General features: G+C 38.6%; 1 protein-coding gene across 1 annotated transcript; it reads left to right on the top strand.

The window, feature by feature from the left end:
• The first annotated feature begins 9,982 nt into the window (after positions 1–9,982).
• LOC120551401 (interferon-inducible GTPase 5-like) lies at positions 9,983–13,636 on the top strand. Its single transcript, XM_039788825.1, has 3 exons — positions 9,983–10,060; positions 11,656–12,225; positions 12,573–13,636. The coding sequence occupies exons 2-3, from the start codon at positions 11,664–11,666 to the stop codon at positions 13,205–13,207; spliced, it is 1,197 nt and encodes a 398-aa protein (XP_039644759.1). The 5' UTR covers positions 9,983–10,060; positions 11,656–11,663; the 3' UTR covers positions 13,208–13,636.
• The last annotated feature ends 7,403 nt before the right edge of the window (positions 13,637–21,039 follow it).

Below are 21,039 nucleotides of genomic sequence, written 5' to 3'. Positions count from 1 at the left end.
ATTTTAAAAATAATGATTGAAGTGTGATATATATATATTTTTTGCAAGGATCTGTACCAAACAAAGATATTTGATTTAGTCTGTAGGATACAATTTGTAAGCCGGTACATCTCTGCAGCACCACAATACTTTATTTTAGAATGGTTTGACACATATTTTGCCTTTAACAAATATTGCACCCCCTGCGATTTGGATATTGCACTAGTTCATATGGCGATTTTGATAAAATTCTGATTAATTGTGCAGCCCTAGTCTAGGCACCGCTGGTGCAACTCAATGCAGAGGGTAACAGATGCTTTTGGACTTCTTCCTGTCAGTCTGAGGAGGATATTCACAATAAGAGAAAACAACCTGAGGAAACAAAAATGAGGAAGGACACAGTTCCAGCTGTTTCACCCGATAGTTTAATGAAACATTAACAGTCAATACGACTTGTTTGGGACATAAAAAGTTTAAAGTTTTAAAGTTATAAAACAGCATCAGGATGTTTCCAGGTGCAGTCGGTTACAGTTTAAACATTAACATTAAACATGCTAACGTGCTAATGAGCAGTAAACAGTGTCATTCAGTCTTCATTGGTTGGAAGTACATTTACTGTAAAGTACTGCTTTGAGGTACTTGTATTTTAAACTTCACTACATCTCAGAGGGAAATATACTTTTATTGTCTGACAGCTTTAGTTACATTCACATTAATAACAGGATATGATGCAGTACCTTACCACGAGTCTACCCAGCAGTACACAAAGTATCTACAACTGTCTCCACAACATTAAAATGCTCTCACATGAGTTAATTAGTGAAAATAAAAAACAGGCTGATATAATGAACTGTGATATTAGTCTGAATGATAATGTAACTTATTCATTAAAGCATGACATTTGGTATAAATGTACAATTTGGGGAACATTTTCAGAAATGGAGCCATCGCAAAAACGCCTCATTGTGGACATTTAACTTTCTACCATAACAAAACCAAACTAGTATTTAGCTTTATATATCCTGAACCAAACATGAAAACAGATAGACAGACAGAGAGACAGACGGGCAGAGAGACAGTCAGAGAGAGAGACAGACTGATAGGGAACAAGTTGCTCAGTTGACTGTGTTTGAGTTATCCTCCGTTAAGGTTCTCATGGGTCTGATTGGTCCGGGCGAAGTCACGTGACTACACACTTGACAGAATGTTTTTAAGGAGAAAGTAGGACCATCAACAGGGAAACATGGGAAAATACGTTGATAACAGCTTCGGAATTTTGATGTCGATCCATTTTTGATTAATCGTCCAGCCCTATTTAAAACATACAAAACAGCAGCTTTAAAGTGTCTAGTTCATGTTGTTCGGACTAGTTATTAAAGACGGAAAGAGCTTTGAGAGGTTGTTAAGACTAGAAAAGCACAATATAAATGTAGTTAATTAACCATCTGTAAAACTGAGTTTCTCCACAATTAATCCTGCAAAAGCACCACTTTAAATCTTGTGTTCACCAGAAATGTGCTAAGAAGTTTCTTGGAAATGAGTAATTAAGCATGAATAAGCATAAAAAAGGACTCATCAACTAAAGAAATCTTAGTCGACTAAGACCAAAACTACCGATTAGTCGACTAATTGACAAAGACGGGCAGCCCTACGGTTTTGATGGTCAAGGATGACAATGATACCATGTGCAACATCATACAATGTTCAGGTGGATAGTAAACGGTAAATTCTGTGACATTGAAGGAGGAAATCTGTTTCTGAGAACCTCCGAGGCTAGACGTTGTCATATCATGTCTGTTGCATTCGCAGAGTAAAACGGCCGCCATGCCCATGTTTTTGCAATGGCTCAATTTCCTATAATGTTTAGCGCCCCAAACTGTACCAAATATAATGCTTTAATTAAAAAAAAGAAGATAATTTTCACTCATCACCTGGAGTATAACGGAGCCTTTCTGCATGATGAGTACTTTTACTTTTGTCAATGCTAATAAAGCTTATTTGAATTTAAAAAGACTTGATTTTGAGTTTTGGAAAAAACAGTTGACACACAGACAGACACACAAACACGCACACACACACACACACAGATAGAGACAGACAGGCAGATAGACAGGCAGATAGAGGCAGACAGACAGACATACAGACAGACAGACAGGCAGACAGGCAGAGAGACAGGCAGGCAGACAGAGAGACAGACAGATATAGAGACACAGAGAGACAGAGATTGAGAGACAGACAGACAGAGAGAGACGGACAGACCAAAAAAAAAGAAAGACATGTATTATTTTTTTCTTGCATTATTATATTCAAACTTTCTTCGTACATTTTTGGAAATTTTTTCCGTGTAATATTCCAACTTTCATTCTCAAAATATTAAAACTTTTTTCACAAATCTTCTTGTGTGTATATTAATACCTACAGAAAGAAATAGACAGTTGTCTGTTAGCTGTAATATGAAATCTTAAAGGGCCTGCAACTCTCTGCTCTCCCTCCCCTCTTCCTGCTAAATGCCCGGTGTGTGTGAGTGAGAGCACGGTCAGCGAGCTTGTTACCACAGGTTCCAGTTACTCTTATAATGTGTGTATTCATAATGTGTTGAGTTATTTAAACAAACGATCGGGGAAATAAACGCCACTTGTCCGCAAGTCTCATTGATAAAGCCTGCGGTGAGCTGGAGTCCATCAATGAGAGCTAGCTAGCCTCCTCCTAACGAGACCTCTGAAATTCACAAAAATGCATTAAAATTGAAATCGTGTTAGCTAAGCTTTATAAGACATTGGGTTAGATGTTATATAAGTGGCGTGACGAAATGAAAACTGTAAAATACTATAGTTATGCCGAAAGTGTAGCTAGCTGCAATTGTTTCCCATTGTATTGAATGGGACATATAGCTAGCTAGCTAGGTAGCTGCTCGTCCTAACAAGACCCTGAGTTCATAAAAATGCCTTAAAATCAATTCGGACAAAACGGTTAGCTTTATAAGACATTGGGGTAGATGTTATATAAGTGCCGTGACAAAATTCAAACCGTAAATATATTAGAGTTATGCCGGCAGCTGGCCGCGGAGCCCCGTAGTGCAGTATCCACAAAGGGTGACTTTGCCCTGGGTATGGAGCCCAGCAGGCTGCCGCTTTCTCGTCAGACTGTGCAACCCAGGCAGCACCGGCCGCTGAACTCCGACACACAGTCGGACAAAATTTGCAATTAGCCATATTTGAGCTTTATATAGTTGATTTCTCGCATGAAAAAGTCTCAGAAGTAAAAGAGTGATCTTGATGGACTGGAAGTCCACTGTACCACCCAGCTTTCATAAATGGCTGGCTGAAATGGTTGCTGCCCTCAAGCTCGAAAGGATTCGTTTTTCCAAAGTGGATGCTTCTAAAAAATTTGATAAAGTCTGGGGGCCCTTCCTTAGGCATCTTTCTAAGAGTTGAAATATATTTGAGCCTATAATATGGATCACTTACTTATTTTATCACTTCACTCCATTGTTAAGGTTTTAAGTTTATGTATTCATTTTATTTTTTCTATCTGGTGCGGTTTGGGGGTTGTTGTGTTTTTGTTTACTTTATGTATAACATACTTTGTGCATACATGTTATGTAACTGATTGTTTTGTGTTTGTATAAAAACTGTTATAAATAAAATTATAAAAAAAAAAAAGAAAAAGTCTCAGAAGTGAATTTGGTAATGAAACATTGCAGTGTCTGGAATATGAGATTCTGTCGTGTCTCTAATGTGTGTGTATTGGGGATTCGCTCAACCAATCAGCACGCGTCTCTAATGTGTGTGTATGGCGATTCCCTCAACCAATCAGCGCGCAGCTCATCTAAATATTCAAGACCATACCATATTTGGAAGAAAAGCTCTTGTTACAAATAGGGCCGAAACACAGGGATGCATAAGGGCCAATAAAATATCAACCGGGCCATTTTCAGTCCAACCAATGTTACATACCCCATTAGGAGACCATAAGGAACAGTGTGAAATGCCCTATATAATCATTCTATCACCCCTTTATGGAAAATCACAGAAAGAAACCATGAAAGTCTGCAACCATAAATTGCGTTAGCTAATATTCGCTAACAAATGTCAACCAATGCTGATGCAGGTTTCATCAAATGTATGTTAACATCAGGGACACAACAATAACATCCAGAAATCAGCAAACTATATGTATGGCTAAAATTGTTACTTTAACATTAAAGGTTTTTCAATTGATTGCAAGAAACGTGATCACGAACTTACCCGTGACTCCGGTGACTCCATCTGGAATATTACTCGCGATTTCGTATTTTTGACCTTCTGAACTTACCGTTGGACAGCCTCGTCATGAGACAAGATGGCATGAGACTGGACGGCATGACATGGGACGCTCCAGGCTGCAGCCATACCCGCCTCGGAATTTGAGACAACAGAGACCCTGGAATGTTGGGGTAACATGGTGGAGTCTGGGGTTGTCCAGTGATCTTCCTGCTCATCTTTATGATTCTGTTGAGGGGACATTTGTTTAACTCAGTCAGGGAACCAAACATGCCAATAATCTGAAGGTGAGGGTGGATTGGATGAAACAGTTATGAAATGACTGGAGTATTGACTTGTTGACCATTTTAAAGATGGTGTGATGTAATGACAACATATGTCCACTAGATGGTGGTGAATTAACAGGATATTCTGTGTTTTTCAAGTTGTCTCTCTCATTTCAAATATCTCGGTATCATCCTTGACTCCATCTGGTCTCTCAAAAAACAAGTAAAGTGAATAACTAAATACAATCTAGCCAATTTTAGGTATATAAGAAGCTGCCTAACAAGTTCAGCAGCAAAATTATATTTGGATTCAATGATCATCCCCCATCTACTATATTGTATGACAAGCTGTATATATTACAAGTATAGAAAATGGTAATTTGCTATTTGCACAGCTCGAGTAGCCCAAATGTTCAATGTACATTTGTCTTTTAACTGTTTGAACCCTGTGTTTGTGTGTGTCTCTGTTGTAACTCCTGCAGCAATTTCTCCCAGTGTCCAAAACTAATGTCTCCTCAGGGAGAGACTAATAAAGATACTTTGACTTTGAAGCTGGACACAAGCAAAAGATACAACCCTTAAGCCTGTTCTCTCTCTCTGTATAAACAGGCCCTCAAAGTGCTAGACAGAAAGAACAATACTTATCACCATTGTAAAATTCTTAACAAATATGCCATCCTTAGTTCTAATCTAATCAAATACAATGACACCTGCCTAATGTTCAAGATCCTGAATGACAAAGCTCCTCCACCACTCAATACTTTTATTAACCTTCGTGTTGACTTCCCGTCGACCGTGCAACTTTTTGTTTTTCTGGGTCAAAATGTAAAATTAAAAAAAACATTTTCAAAGTTTTGGTAATTTTTTTTAATGACACTTTTGTCGCTTTTTTCAACGACCATTTTTTTAAAAATGCAATGTTATTGACTAAAACACACAAATTCATTTAAAGTTGTGAACTTATCATTTGTTTTACTTGTGCAGAGTGTTGTAGGGAACCATCCATGTTATTTCTTGTGACAATTTGGTTGAAAGAAACCAAAATTTATGATAGAAACTTTTTGAAAACAGTTCAAATTTGACCCGAGGACAAGAGGAGGGTTAAGCAAAAATAATTCTAACATTAGAAGCACTCGTTCTGTTCTGAGAGGGGACTGTGTAACCCCTTACAGGTTCAGCTCCTTTAGTCAATCAGGCTTTCCTGTTAGAGCCTCTAATAAGTGGAACAAGAAACTGCTCCACCTACCATAACTTCACAAAAACTTGTGAACATTTTTAATCTCCTGGTCATTTAATATTATTGTTGTTATCACTGCTGACCTGCTGCTAACATGTTTGATGTTTGATGAAATATAGCCCGCTCTGCATTCCTTGGGTATGTATGAAAAATTAACCTGTATTTTAACTATTTTACCATCTTATTAACCTGTGCTGTATTAACACCTCCCTCATAAGTGATGTAGCCTATTTCATCTTTTTATTACTGCTTGTATCTGCTTTGCATGGTTGAACAGTGCAAGAAGACGGATCGGGTCTGTGTTGCCTGGCTGTGTTCTGATGCTTACATGGCTTCTTAAACTAAATGTAGATATTGTTGATGTGTAACTGTGCTAATGTCTTGCTGCTTCCTGTAGCTTTGCATGGCTTATTAAGAAAGGTCATTTTTGGCTTTAGCTGTCTGTATGGTGTCTTGTTGACTTCTGTCTGTGTACTATAACCTGTACTAATGTCTTGTTGACTTCTGTCTGTGTAGTATAACCTGTACTAATGTCTTGTTGACTTCTGTCTGTGTAGTATAACCTGTACTAATGTCTTGTTGACTTCTGTCTGTATAGTATAACCTGTACTAATGTCTTGTTGACTTCTGTCTGTATAGTGTAACCTGTACTAATGTCTTGTTGACTTCTGTCTGTATAGTATAACCTGTACTAATGTCTTGTTGACTTCTGTCTGTGTAGTATAACCTGTACTAATGTCTTGTTGACTTCTGTCTGTATAGTATAACCTGTACTAATGTCTTGTTGACTTCTGTCTGTATAGTGTAACCTGTACTAATGTCTTGTTGACTTCTGTCTGTGTAGTATAACCTGTACTAATGTCTTGTTGACTTCTGTCTGTGTAGTATAACCTGTACTAATGTCTTGTTGACTTCTGTCTGTGTAGTATAACCTGTACTAATGTCTTGTTGACTTCTGTCTGTATAGTATAACCTGTACTAATGTCTTGTTGACTTCTGTCTGTATAGTATAACCTGTACTAATGTCTTGTTGACTTCTGTCTGTATAGTGTAACCTGTACTAATGTCTTGTTGACTTCTGTCTGTATAGTATAACCTGTACTAATGTCTTGTTGACTTCTGTCTGTGTAGTATAACCTGTACTAATGTCTTGTTGACTTCTGTCTGTATAGTATAACCTGTACTAATGTCTTGTTGACTTCTGTCTGTATAGTATAACCTGTACTAATGTCTTGTTGACTTCTGTCTGTGTAGTATAACCTGTACTAATGTCTTGTTGACTTCTGTCTGTGTAGTATAACCTGTACTAATGTCTTGTTGACTTCTGTCTGTATAGTATAACCTGTACTAATGTCTTGTTGACTTCTGTCTGTGTACTATAACCTGTACTAATGTCTTGTTGACTTCTGTCTGTGTAGTATAACCTGTACTAATGTCTTGTTGACTTCTGTCTGTGTAGTATAACCTGTACTAATGTCTTGTTGACTTCTGTCTGTATAGTATAACCTGTACTAATGTCTTGTTGACTTCTGTCTGTGTACTATAACCTGTACTAATGTCTTGTTGACTTCTGTCTGTGTAGTATAACCTGTACTAATGTCTTGTTGACTTCTGTCTGTATAGTATAACCTGTACTAATGTCTTGTTGACTTCTGTCTGTATAGTATAACCTGTACTAATGTCTTGTTGACTTTGTCTGTGTAGTATAACCTGTACTAATGTCTTGTTGACTTCTGTTTTTACATGTACTATGTCTTGTACTTCTTCTGTATAGTATAACCTGTACTAATGTCTTTTTTTTTGACTTCTGTCGTATAGTATAAATGTACTAATGTCTTGTTGACTTCTGTCTGTGTAGTATAACCTGTACTAATGTCTTGTTGACTTCTGTCTGTGTAGTATAACCTGTACTAATGTCTTGTTGACTTCTGTCTGTATAGTATAACCTGTACTAATGTCTTGTTGACTTCTGTCTGTGTAGACCTGTACTAATGTCTTGTTGACTTCTGTCTGTGTAGTATAACCTGTACTAATGTCTTGTTGACTTCTGTCTGTGAGTATAACCTGTACTAATGTCTTGTTGACTTCTGTCTGTGTAGTATAACCTGTACTAATGTCTTGTTGACTTCTGTCTTTTTTAGTATAACCTGTACTAATGTCTTGTTGACTTCTGTCTGTGTAGTATAACCTGTACCAATGTCTTGTTGACTTCTGTCTGTGTAGTATAACCTGTACTAATGTCTTGTTGACTTCTGTCTGTGTATTATAACCTGTACTAATGTCTTGTTGACTTCTGTCTGTGTAGTATAACCTGTACTAATGTCTTGTTGACTTCTGTCTGTATGTAGTATAACCTGTACTAATGTCTTGTTGACTTCTGTCTGTATAGTATAACCTGTACTAATGTCTTGTTGACTTCTGTCTGTGTACTATAACCTGTACTAATGTCTTGTTGACTTCTGTCTGTGTAGTATAACCTGTACTAATGTCTTGTTGACTTCTGTCTGTTTGTAATTATAACCTGTACTAATGTCTTGTTGACTTCTGTCTGTGTAGTATAACCTGTACTAATGTCTTGTTGACTTCTGTCTGTATAGTATAACCTGTACTAATGTCTTGTTGACTTCTGTCTGTGTAGTATAACCTGTACTAATGTCTTGTTGACTTCTGTCTGTGTAGTATAACCTGTACTAATGTCTTGTTGACTTCTGTCTGTATAGTATAACCTGTACTAATGTCTTGTTGACTTCTGTGTGTAGTATAACCTGTACTAATGTCTTGTAGACTTCTGTCTGTGTAGTATAACCTGTACTAATGTCTTGTTGACTTCTGTCTGTATAGTGTAACCTGTACTAATGTCTTGTTGACTTCTGTCTGTGTAGTATAACCTGTACTAATGTCTTGTTGACTTCTGTCTGTGTAGTATAACCTGTACTAATGTCTTGTTGACTTCTGTCTGTATAGTATAACCTGTACTAATGTCTTGTTGACTTCTGTCTGTGTAGTATAACCTGTACTAATGTCTTGTTGACTTCTGTCTGTATAGTATAACCTGTACTAATGTCTTGTTGACTTCTGTCTGTATAGTATAACCTGTACTAATGTCTTGTTGACGTCTTTTACAGTGTGTTCAGGGGACAGACAGCTAGCAGATAGTGAGGAGATATTTTTTACAGTGTGTTCAGGGGACAGACAGCTAGCAGATAGTGAGGAGATGTTTTTTACAGTGTGTTCAGGGGACAGACAGCTAGCAGATAGTGAGGAGATGTTTTTTACAGTGTGTTCAGGGGACAGACATTTAGCTGCAGATAGGGAGATGTTTTTTTACAGTGTGTTCAGGGGACAGACAGCTAGCAGATAGTGAGGAGATGTTTTTTTACAGTGTGTTCAGGGGACAGACAGCTAGCAGATAGTGAGGAGATGTTTTTTTACAGTGTGTTCAGGGGACAGACAGCTAGCAGATAGTGAGGAGATGTTTTTTTACAGTGTGTTCAGGGGACAGACATTTAGCAGATAGTGAGGAGATGTTTTTTACAGTGTGTTCAGGGGACAGACAGCTAGCAGATAGTGAGGAGATGTTTTTTAGAGTGTGTTCAGGGGACAGACATTTAGCAGATAGAGGAGATATTTTTTACAGTGTGTTCAGGGGACAGACAGCTAGCTGATAGAGGAGATGTTTGCTGTATGTGACAAAAAATGCTGAAGCCTAAAAACACTACATCACTACATCACTTAGAGCACCTTTAAAATTGAGATAGTTTTATGAACTTTTATGCTGCAAGAGTTTGTCCATACCAATATTTACATTAATTACAGTCAGTGATGTCTGCATGTATGAAGAATTTCTGATCAACACAAGATATGTCTGGATGTTGTTGAGCTTTAAAACCACTGGAGGATCTTTCAACTATAACAAATGGCGACTGTCACATTTACATTGTTGAGATTTGAATTAGGTTGTTTATGAGTTTTGCAAAGTAGTAATCTCGCTTTGCCAGACCCTCCTCCAAAGCACGCTGGAGGAAGGTCTGGCTACTCCACATAACATTCAGGGATGGGAGGAAAACGTACTCTGGTTTATTGGCATTTCTTTCTAACAGACCGTGTTTCTTGTAAACCATGTGATTTCACTGATAACGCCTTCAAGGAGATGTGGCAGACACTGATTGGTCTCTGTCACCCACAGCAGGACGTTTTCATTGGTCACATCGTTGAATGTCTAAGTTGCTGAACTCTTTAAAACACTACAAAACAACAACAGAGACAGAAGTTAAACTTTCCTGCTGAGTCGTAACGTTCCTCAAGTATCACAGACGGTAAGACATATAATTCTATCTCTTTCTATCTCTTTAATATTGTCAATATTGTGAATTTCCTGTCGAATCGCTGCAGATTTGTCATGTGTTTGGAACTTTGCACTGTTCCTTGTATTAGTAGTCTTATGTAATAAGGTTACAGCATGAATGAGTAACAAGAAACACTATTAAACTGATTTATGGATACGGTCCTGGACAGATTATGCAGTTATCAGTTGTTATGTAACGCTGCCTGCAGGGTTTAAGCATCTGGGAATGTTCTCTAAACTAAATGTATGGTGTTCACCCCGAGGCAGAGCAAATATCTGCATTGCTTTAATCGCATGAGTTCATTATGAGATCATTGGGGTCATTTGTGTTTAAAGACGTTACTCATGCTACCTGTGTTACCCATCGGTGTAGAGCTGTTGGCACCAACGTTTCTTTCATCAATATGACCGAAATAACCACTATTGTTGCCTTTGTACCTGTAGTGGAATTCCGTCGGAATACGGAAAATCAAACGCTGTCATGTCTGGAGCTCAGTGCACGAGAGAGAGAGGTGCAATCATAAAAGTTTAAAACATTTAGAAACCGACAACCCCGTTAACATTCCCTGATGGGTATCTTTATGAAAGATATAGATTTTCAGCGGAGGAAATTACATATCTTTGTCGGCTTCTTCAGCCGTGTGTTGCCAATGCGGCACGTTGTTTTGAATTATGTTTTTATATTTTTTATTTGCTCTGAAGATGGCTTACCACTGCCAGGGTTGCAACTGAAATAATAGGCTAAAGCAACAACAGTTTATGGAAAGCACAAGTGTAATTCAGATATTTTGCCTGACTGATGAAGAAGTGATATTAATAAGCGTTGTGATTTACATATTTACAGCGTTGGCTATTTTTTTGCCACCGTTCCTTTCTGTTTTAGGAAGCAGCGACTGTATTGTGTTTTGCCTGTAAAACCGTGTCTGTGTTGTTCATATTTATGTAGAATTATAGTTTGCTCTTCTTAAATAAAATATGCGGCTCTGGTAGATGTTTGCGATTGGTCGTGCTGTGCAAACACCGCCTCTTTTATGTGAACACGCATCCCTGGATTGGGAAACCCTGGGTTGATTGAACTAGTTATGACACAGGTTATTGTTAGGTTAAGTTAAGCCCGGTAACTGAAAGAAATCCAGGGCATGTTGATCTGGATTGGTAGTACAGGCCTCTGGGGTCTGAAAACATAAACATGGCCTATATTCTGAATGCAGTCCTCTGACTTAGAGGGAGGAAGTCACAAGGATCATTATTTGTTTGAAGGTGTAGACATTGAGCAAGGCCCTGGCTCTAATGCTAAGTATCGGGTTCTTTCCTAATCATACCTATCCTAGACATTACTGAATTAATTTTTGCATGTTTTCCTGCCCAGAAAACATCACTGACTGCAGTCAACAATTTAGTGTACAGTGTACACACATTCTTGGAAAAAAATCATTATTTAAATGAAATCTCCTTACTTTAACTTATTGTATTTTAATGAATGATTAGATGAGGTTAAACTTGTATATGCTGCAACTTCCTGAATCAAAATAACTCAATGATTTTCTGTTTTTACTTATTCTTCAGGAAGTGCTATGGATAATCCACAGGAAGATGAACAAATGGCAGAAATTCGAAATGAACTGCAAACCAATGGATGTGCTGCAGCCGCTGCAATGATCCAGACTTATTTGGACGAGCAGGATAATGTTCAGCTAAATATTGCGATCACAGGAGAGTCTGGTTCTGGTAAATCCACCTTTGTTAATGCCTTTAGAGGCATACGCAACAGCGATAAGGAAAGAGCCGCCCCTACTGGTGTTAAAGAAACCACCAAAGATTTTACACCATACCCCCATCCAAATTATCCCAATGTTACACTTTGGGATCTTCCTGGTATCGGCACCACCAACTTTCCAGCTGACAAGTACCTGAAGCTTGTTGAATTTGAAAGGTATGACTTCTTCATCATCATCTCAGCTGATCGCTTCAGAGAAAATGATGTGAAGCTCGCTGAGGAGATTCAGAAGATGAAGAAGAAGTTCTACTTTGTTCGCTCAAAGATTGACCACAACATACATGATGAGAGAGAAACTCGCGGGTCAGAGTTCAACGGAGAAGAGACCCTTAAAGAAATCAGGGAGGACTGCATTCAAGGTAAGTCTGAGGTTAGGTGGATATTTACAAATGCCTCAAACTTAAAGGCATACAGTACGCAACAAGGGTCACAAGTAGACACTTTGATTTAATAGAGGACAAGATAATAACTTTCCACATTGGCTATGTTAACAGGTCATAACATGAATCATATGAACACTGGTAGAGCCCCATAATGAGGGTCCCATCTTCTCAGATCTGAACAAATATTTCTACTGTAAACGACCTACTTGTCTTTGTGTCGGGCCTGCAGAGGGTTTCTGGGAAGTGTAGGCTTAAGAGGTTATTTCTCAGTTTGTTTTAATTTCATCATGTGAAGTTAACTTCCTGTTCTCTTTGTGACGCAGGTCTTAAAGGACGTGTTCAGTCTCCACAAGTCTTCCTGGTGGCCAGCCGTAAACTCCACCTGTATGATTTCCGTCTGTTAGAGAAAACCTTACAGGAAGAACTTCCTGCACACAAGAGGGATGCTCTGCTGTTGGCTTTGCCCAATGTCAGTATTGAAATAATCATACAGAAGAAAGAAGCTTTACAGGCAAGAATAAAGTACCTTGCCATTATGTCTGCACTCGGAGCAGCTGTACCAGTTCTTGGGCTTTCTTTTGCTGCTGATATGGCCATGATGGTTACTACCATTAGAAAATACCAAGCTACCTTTGGTCTTGATAAGGAGTCACTGCAGCGTCTTGCTCAGACTGTAAGGAAGCCTTTGGATGAGATAAGAGCAGTGATGACATCACCACTGGCTGGAAACGAAATAAGCAAAGATCTTATCATTAAGATACTGTGCTCTTCAATGATTGAGCTTTCACTAATGGCAGCAGAGGAAGGGTCTAGATGTATTCCATTTTTAGGAATCCCAGCAGCAATGGGCCTCTCTTTTGTCTCCACATACAAATCTCTCAACATGTTCCTCGACATGCTTGCTGAGGATGCACAGAAGGTATTTGAAAAGGCCCTGGGTTTGAACACTGCAGTGTGATATCATACTGTAAGACAAAAGTCTGCAGAAAAACAGATAATGTCCTGGCAGAAAATTACCATCAACTTTTTCGTTAAGTTTATGGATATCTCTGTTGATCAAAAAAACTGAAAATTCTGTAGACTATTATATTCTCTGTACCTTTTTAAATGGACATTTCTGTTAATCAAAAAAAATACACCTGTGAAAAATCAATACAGGAAATTCCTTCATATTAACACAGTATATTTCTACAGACTTTTCTAACCGTGTAAATAGATTGATCTTTATTGTCACTGTGCTCAAAATATAATGACAATATGTCTACCAGCTCTTCAGTAGGTTTATTAATAGTCAGAGATGTATAGTAACGAAGTAGAACTACTTCACTGCTGTACGTAAAGGAACACGCCGACTTATTGGGAATTTATCTTATTCACTGTAACCCCCAGAGTTAGACTAGTCCATACAGACCCTTCTCATCTCCGTGCGTGCTGTAATGCTGTCTGACGGCTCCAGCATTAGCTTAGCCTAGCACAGATCCTGCAGGTAACTGGTTCCAACTAGCCTACTGCTCCCAACTGTGACAAAAGTGACAAAATAACACCAACATGTTCCTGTTTACATGTTGTGATTTGTATAGTCACAGCGTGTACAAAAAACAACGTAACATGAGACACAGCCATCTTCTAACCGTAAACAAACCGGGAACTATATTCTCAGACAGGCTTGCTGCGAGCATATCACTCCTCCCACTCCTCCCAAGCGTTATTTTGTCACTTATTGGGAGCAGTAGGATTACTGGAACCAGTAACCTGCAGGTTCTGTGCTGGCCTGATGCCGCTGGAGCCATCAGACAGAGTTACAGCACGCACGGAGATGAGAAGGGTATGTATGGACTAGTCTAACTCTGGGGGTTACAGTGAATAAGATAAAGTCCCAATAAGAGATGAGAAGGGTCTGTATGGACTAGTCTAACTCTGGAGGGTACAGTGAATAAGATAAAGTCCCAATAAGAGATGAGAAGGGTCTGTATGGACTAGTCTAACTCTGGGGGGTACAGTGAATAAGATAAAGTCCCAATAAGAGATGAGAAGGGTCTGTATGGACTAGTCTAACTCTGGGGGTTACAGTGAATAAGATAAAGTCCCAATAAGAGATGAGAAGGGTCTGTATGGACTAGTCTAACTCTGGGGGGTACAGTGAATAAGATAAAGTCCCAATAAGAGATGAGAAGGGTATGTATGGACTAGTCTAACTCTGGGGGTTACGGTGAATAAGCTAAAGTCCCAATAAGTCGGCGTGTTCCTTTAAATACTTAAAGGCTGTATCTGTATTCTACTGAAGTATAATTATTTTCTCCTACTTCCACTTTTACTTTTACTCCGATACATTTTTCATGTGCTGCATCGTTACTCGTTACAATTATAAAAACGGTACGAATCATTCCAAAGCCACATTATAACTGCAAAAGCGGTCACCAGGTTTGATGAAGCTGGCTCATCATTGAGCCAATCAAGTGATCAAGCTGTCTTATAAGAAGATGTCCGCATTGAAAACACTTGAGTTTTGTTGGTTTGTTTTCAAATGGAGGAACCAGAAACACCAACTTCAACACCTTCAACAATATAATAAATATAAACAATATGATATTCAAACTTTTGACTGCTTTCTTTAATAACTACATAACACAGTACTTATACTTTTACTTTCAGTACATGAGTAGTACATTTTTAAAAATGTTGAATACTTTAGTACTTCCAATTAAGTGTGGTGCTTAAACAGCACTTCAACTTATATTCAAGTCACTTTTTTGATAGAGCACTTGTACTTATACTAAAGTCTGGGTCTCTTGTACTTTATACATGTCTGGTAATAGTGACAAGGTTTTTGGTGGTGAGGTAGCAGCATGAGAGGTTGTTAGTGCAAAAAAGTTGTGCAATGTTTCAGTCTTTGGCATTATGGGGAAGACTGTCGCCTTATGGGATCATTAGGTGATCATTTCAAACTTAGTCTGCAAAGCAAAGCCAAGACTTTGAGCAAATGATGATGCTAACGGTGTAAATACTGAATGTTAATCTGAATGAAATGAAGGGTTGTGAAAAATCAAATAAAATGTTCATTGACATTAGCTACAATTTGTGATTTTGTTGTAACATGAAATGATTTGAAACTATTGTACTTGCACTTGATTCTTGCTGTTGGGAGTTTGTAACTTCATGGTTGTATGAACTTAAAGCCCATGTTGCAAGTTAACCACCACTGTTGATTAACAGGGACATATAGCACTCAATATATGTATATCATCGTTAAAAATGTCTCCAAATAGTGTTAAATGCGAGTTTTTGTCATTTTTGTCAGGTTTTTGGTATTAGTGTTTTTTCTTCCGCAATTCGGTGATGACATCACGTTGGGGAGACGCGTATCAGCCTGGTACTGTAACTACGGTGACTGACTGGGATGAGGAAGAGGGTGTTTTACTGTCCGTGAATAGCACCAAGTGAAAGTCAATGTTTAATTTTTATCTAGTGACAGTGATCATGTCGTTAGTTCAGATAAGTACCGCTAAACTTATCTAGCTAGATCTAGAAAATACAAGGCATCATGCTAGCTATGGGCTAACTTGCCAGTCCCACCTGTGAAATCCCCCGATGGTTGTAAACACATAGCTATGATTGATATCATGATTAGATATCTCAAGTTTTGATGGTAGCCTACTAGCTCCAGTAACAACATATTTGCCTGGCGTTTATTTATTACTTGGACGGGGATGCTGTTCAGCTTTTCTCAAGTTTAGACAGCTAGCTAACGCTACGCCGACGTTTTGCTAACGTTAGCGCAACAGTGTTAGCCTAGACGGCTAGGTAAATATTACAACTGCCTTCGGAGTTTCCTATATCTGCGTCCACGTTTTTAACCCAAGACCTGTGGCGTTAGTGCTCCTTTTGTACCATAACTTTATTGAATGAAACGTTAAACTTCGCTCCTACGAGATGGGTGAGTTTTTGTTAGTTACACACAAAGCTAACTGGCTATAGTTAGCCTGTACGTATGCTAGCGGACATTAGCTAACGTTGCAAAGCCAGCAAGCAGCTTCGGCGAGCTAACCTCGACAGCTAACACATCCATGTGTCTCCATTTCAAACATCACTGCAGATTGACTGCTTTTAGCAGCAGAGGTTGATTGTGGGCGACATACTGTCGCGGTTAGCTCGCCGAAACTACTGCCGATTGCCGAAGTTGCTGGCTGGCTACGCAACGTTAGCTAATCCCGCTAGCATACGTACAGGCTAACTATAGCCAGTTAGCTTTGTGTGTAATCTTAAAAAAAAACACCTATTTCGTAGGAGCGAAGCTTAATATTTCATTCAATAAAAGTATGATAAAAAAGGAGCACTAACGCCACACGTCTTGTGTTGACAACGTGGACGAAGCTCCGAATGCAGTTGTAATACCGCTATTTAACTAGCAGTCTAAGCTAACGCTGTTGCGCTAACGTTAGCAAACGTCGGCGTATCATTAGCTAGCTGTTTAAACTTGTGAAAAGCCGAATAGCATCCCCGTCCAAGCTGCCTTTCACTCCCACACCCAATATTATTATACACATTGACTCGGACGAGACCAAAAGCCATATTTTGCCAGACCAGCGGCAGAAACCGGGACCGGACAGTAAACCGAGACGGGGCTTTCGCCTGTCGTCTCCCCAACGTGACGTCATGCAATGCATTGTGGGGAAAGACAAACCGCTGTAAAATAGTACCTACTTTTTCGTGTTATATTCTGTTTTGTGATACCTAACAACATCAAATATATGAATAACAGTTTAAATGTTTATTACCAACAAGCAATTACCACAAATTCGTTGGAAAATTAAACTTGCAACATGGGCTTTAATGCATAAAAGCATCAGCTAAATGTCATGTGATTAATGTAATGAAGGTTTTTGAGTTATCAAATAAAACCACGCCATCTAGTGGACATATGTTGTGATTACATCCCACAATCGTCACCACGTCATTTCATAACTGTTTCATCCAATCCACCCTTACCTTCAGCTTATTCTTATTCTTATTTTTTATTTTATAAAGGACAACACACATTAATTAACATCTATCTATACAAAGAAAAGAGAGAGGGTTTTTTTTTGTGTGTGTGTGTGTGGGGGGGGGGGGGAAAAATCTTAACAAGAAGTGGGGAGGGGATTAAAAAAAAAAAATTTTTTGTGGGGGGGGGGGGGGGAAATTTTTATTTGTATAAAAAACAACATTTTTAAATATTACTTTAGTTTTTATTGAGTTTTCAGTACATTATATCAACTGAACACAGTCACCTCAATGTGTGAGTGATGGAAAAACAAGAAACAGAAAACGTAAAAATAACATTAAAATAAATAACAAACAAAACAAAAAAGAAAATAGGTCCTGTGAAGAAAGGTGATGATAGCCACAAAAATAGAAATAAAATGTATTCATTCCAAGTTGCTGCTTTATCCCAAAATCAACATTTTTAAAATACTAAGAAGGCTCGACACAACATAAGACTTTGCTCCAAGTATCACCAGGGGCTCTACACATGGACTCAGCATTGAGAACATTGTTTGTGTTCACAGAGTTTACTGAAAAGAAAGGTTTTAACGACTCACTGTAGCTGTTGGTTTTTCCGGTCGCTGTCCATCTCACCAGTCAAAAATAGTCGAGGGAGGAGAGTAAAGATGGAAAGCTCCTAAAGCTTAGTTCCATAGAAATGCACGGATAATTTGTTTTTGTCGTTGGTGAAAAACAATATTGACCTTGTAGTTGAAAAAGGAGCCTCATATAAGAATGATATTTCCTCCTATGGACTCCGTTCATTCGCATTCGGTGATCGACACTTTTTGACTGACAAGATAGCGTAAAACACAACTGCTACAGTGAGTTGTTTTTTAGTAAACTCTGTAAACACAACCAATGTTGTCAATGCTGAGTTCATGTATAGAGCCCCTGGTGATACTTGGTGATTTGGATGCTATCATAGTAGTGCCCCTACACTCCCATTCAAAAGGCCATATGACCGAAAATACGATAAATCATAAGTGGCATTTCCATCCTAATTATGCTTTTAAATGAAAGTTTGACTCGGTACATTCACAAAAACACCCTAGGTTGCATTTTGGCGAGAGTTAAGCTTTAAATGAAAATAGTTCATGACCAAATGCATAATGAGATTATAGACAGCTGTGCGGACGAGGAAGATAAGTAAAGGGATACAAGGAGGACACCCCTAGTGGACACTGATCAACTAGTGTAAAGGGTTTACTGCGGTGTAATGTTGTTCCTACAAACAGTATATCTTTTACATTCATTTATTTAAATAAATTTTTCCTTTAGGCTCTTCACCAGCAGCCTCATGGCCCAATTTGATTTGAAAGGGAAAATGGGGAAGGGGACGCGCTCTTTAGAGGGAACGAATGGTTTATAGAGCAATACAAGGTAGCCAGCCAGTTTCATATTGACCAGTCTATAAATAATAACTTTGGACAAAACATTTTCCTTCCCTTCTGAAACAACAACAAACAATGCCAATACATAATAGCAAAGTAAAAGATGGTAAATAATAGTCACAATTCTCTCCAAATATATATTCTCCTCTCACGGCACAAAGGTGAGTTTATACGAGTGGGTATAAATGACTTCCTGTGGCGTTCCTTATTACATTGAAGCTGAAGTAGCCTCCAACTGAAAACAGTCTGCTGTCTGACAAGTAGTACATGTAGTGGATGTGTTGTATTATCCAGAATACTCAACTTTGCAAAACTCTTCTCAATAGTAATTTTTATGGAGTCCAGTGTGTTTCCAAGCACAGAGCCAGCTTTTGTAAATTGCACTACGCCAACCGGCTGATAAAACACTGTTAACATTCTAATGCCGCACCCGCGGCGCTGGCGCTAGGGCGTGGTCAGTTTTATTTTGGCTCCCATGTTAACAGGTTAGAGCACACACTTCTTGCGAAAAAGCGTGCATGCTAGAAATAGGACCGGCGCTTTTTTCATGCGCATGCAGGCGTGTTGGAAGCGTTTCAAGGCAAAACTACAAAAGATGTTTATGTCATTATTTTACACAAATAGATATTAATAAATGACATTTTGATGTTTGAAAGTCTCGAGGTTTTGACATAAATACAGATATAAATGTAATTTAAAACAATAACTAGTTATTGATTTTCAAATATTGCACCTGTCAATACAGAACGTAATATTCTGTAGCCTATTTTGCCGTCAATACTGCCGACGTTGTCTTTGCTGTAATAAAATCCGTATATATTTATGTTTAACATGAAGTATACTACTGTTTGAGTGCGTTTTATCAATGGGAAACACCCATGTGTCCAGACAAGGCTAGCAGCAGCAGCGCCGCGTCAGACACCTTTCTGGTGTGCAAAGACGTAGAAAACGCTACGCAGGCAGCACGTGACCGGCCTAATTCACACATTAAAGGATCTAAGCTTTCTCATAAAGTACAGTCTGCTTAGTCCCTTCTTGTTGACAGCCTAAGTGTTACAGTTAACAGATGCTGAGATGGCTTTGCATTAATCCAGTATTGGTAGTGGATGCACAGGAAATATATTTTTGCTTCCAAATGTGGGGACTTGGGTATGACTGCAGATTGCCTTTGCATATATCTAAATCATTTGTCTTTTTCTGCTTGTGCAGAAGGGCTCATGAAATTCTATTATGCAGCCACTGAGGAGTTACATCGAGGTGAACGTGTCCGAGCACCTCGAGTGCACGCGTGCAAAGACGTGGGGTCGAGGGATTCACTGATGAGCCAAGACTACAGGACTTCTAAAAGAGTTCAATTTAATTGGAATCAAATATTTCGTTCATAATTCTGCCTCCACTGTACGTTGTGCTTGATATGTCTTGTGCTCTTCTGATGCCATTCAGGGCAATTTATTTTTGAATAAAGATGGAAATGGCGGCATTGAATTGTGATTTATTTGTATGTGTATAACTGTAGTCCCATGTTTCCAGAGGGTGGAGGACATGTTTTCTGTACCATGTGTTCATTTTCCTGTAGCTTTATTTGGCTCAGCAGCTAGTTTGAACAGGAAATGCATTACACCTTTGTATGCATGTCCAGTTATCTGCTGCTGAGACAATCAAATGGAGTTTTGGAAAATGATCTAGTCCCATTTCAGAAGGGCTCTTTAACCAAGTGCCAAAATTGGGGGTCTCCCCTTTTTTTTTACTATTTTGCCTTAACAAATATTGCACCCCCGTTGTTGGTTCATATGGCGATTTTGATAAAATTCTGATTAATTGTGCAGCCCTAGTCTAGGCACCGCTGGTGCAACCCAATGCAGAGGGTAACAGATGTTTTTGGACTTCTTCCTGTCAGTCTGAGGAGGATATTCACAATAAGAGAAAACAACCTGAGGAAACAAAAAAGAGGAAGGACACAGTTCCAGCTGTTTCACCCGATAGTTTAATGAAACATTAACAGTCACAACGACTTGTTTGGAAAATAAAAAGTTTTAAGTTTTAAAGTAATAAAACAGCTTCAGGATGTTTCCAGGTGCAGTCGGTTACAGTTTAAACATTAACATTAAACATGCTAACGTGCTAATGAGAAGTTAACACAGTGTCATTCAGTCTTCATTGGCTGGAAGTACATTTACTGTAAAGTACTGCTTTGAGGTACTTGTATTTTAAACTTCACTACATCTCAGAGGGAAATATACTTTTATTGAATGACAGCTTTAGTTACATTCACATTAATAACAGGATATGATGCAGTACCTTACCACGAGTCTACCCAGCAGTACACAAAGTATCTACAACTGTCTCCACAACATTAAAATGCTCTCATATGAGT

Source organism: Perca fluviatilis, chromosome 21 (genome assembly GCF_010015445.1).
Source record: "Perca fluviatilis chromosome 21, GENO_Pfluv_1.0, whole genome shotgun sequence".
NCBI classification, from domain to species: Eukaryota; Metazoa; Chordata; class Actinopteri; order Perciformes; family Percidae; genus Perca; species Perca fluviatilis.
The sequence above is the reverse complement of the archived record's forward strand: the minus strand, read 5'-3'. Positions and strand labels throughout refer to the sequence as shown.

What these genes read in the sequence shown, in the direction of transcription:
- LOC120551401 (XM_039788825.1), top strand. Translation starts at nt 11,664, where the DNA reads ATGGATAATCCACAGGAAGATGAACAAATGGCAGAAATTCGAAATGAA. An exon ending in CAGGGAGGACTGCATTCAAG is followed by an intron (nt 12,226 to 12,572) that starts GTAAGTCTGAGG and finishes TTTGTGACGCAG; the next exon opens with GTCTTAAAGGACGTGTTCAG.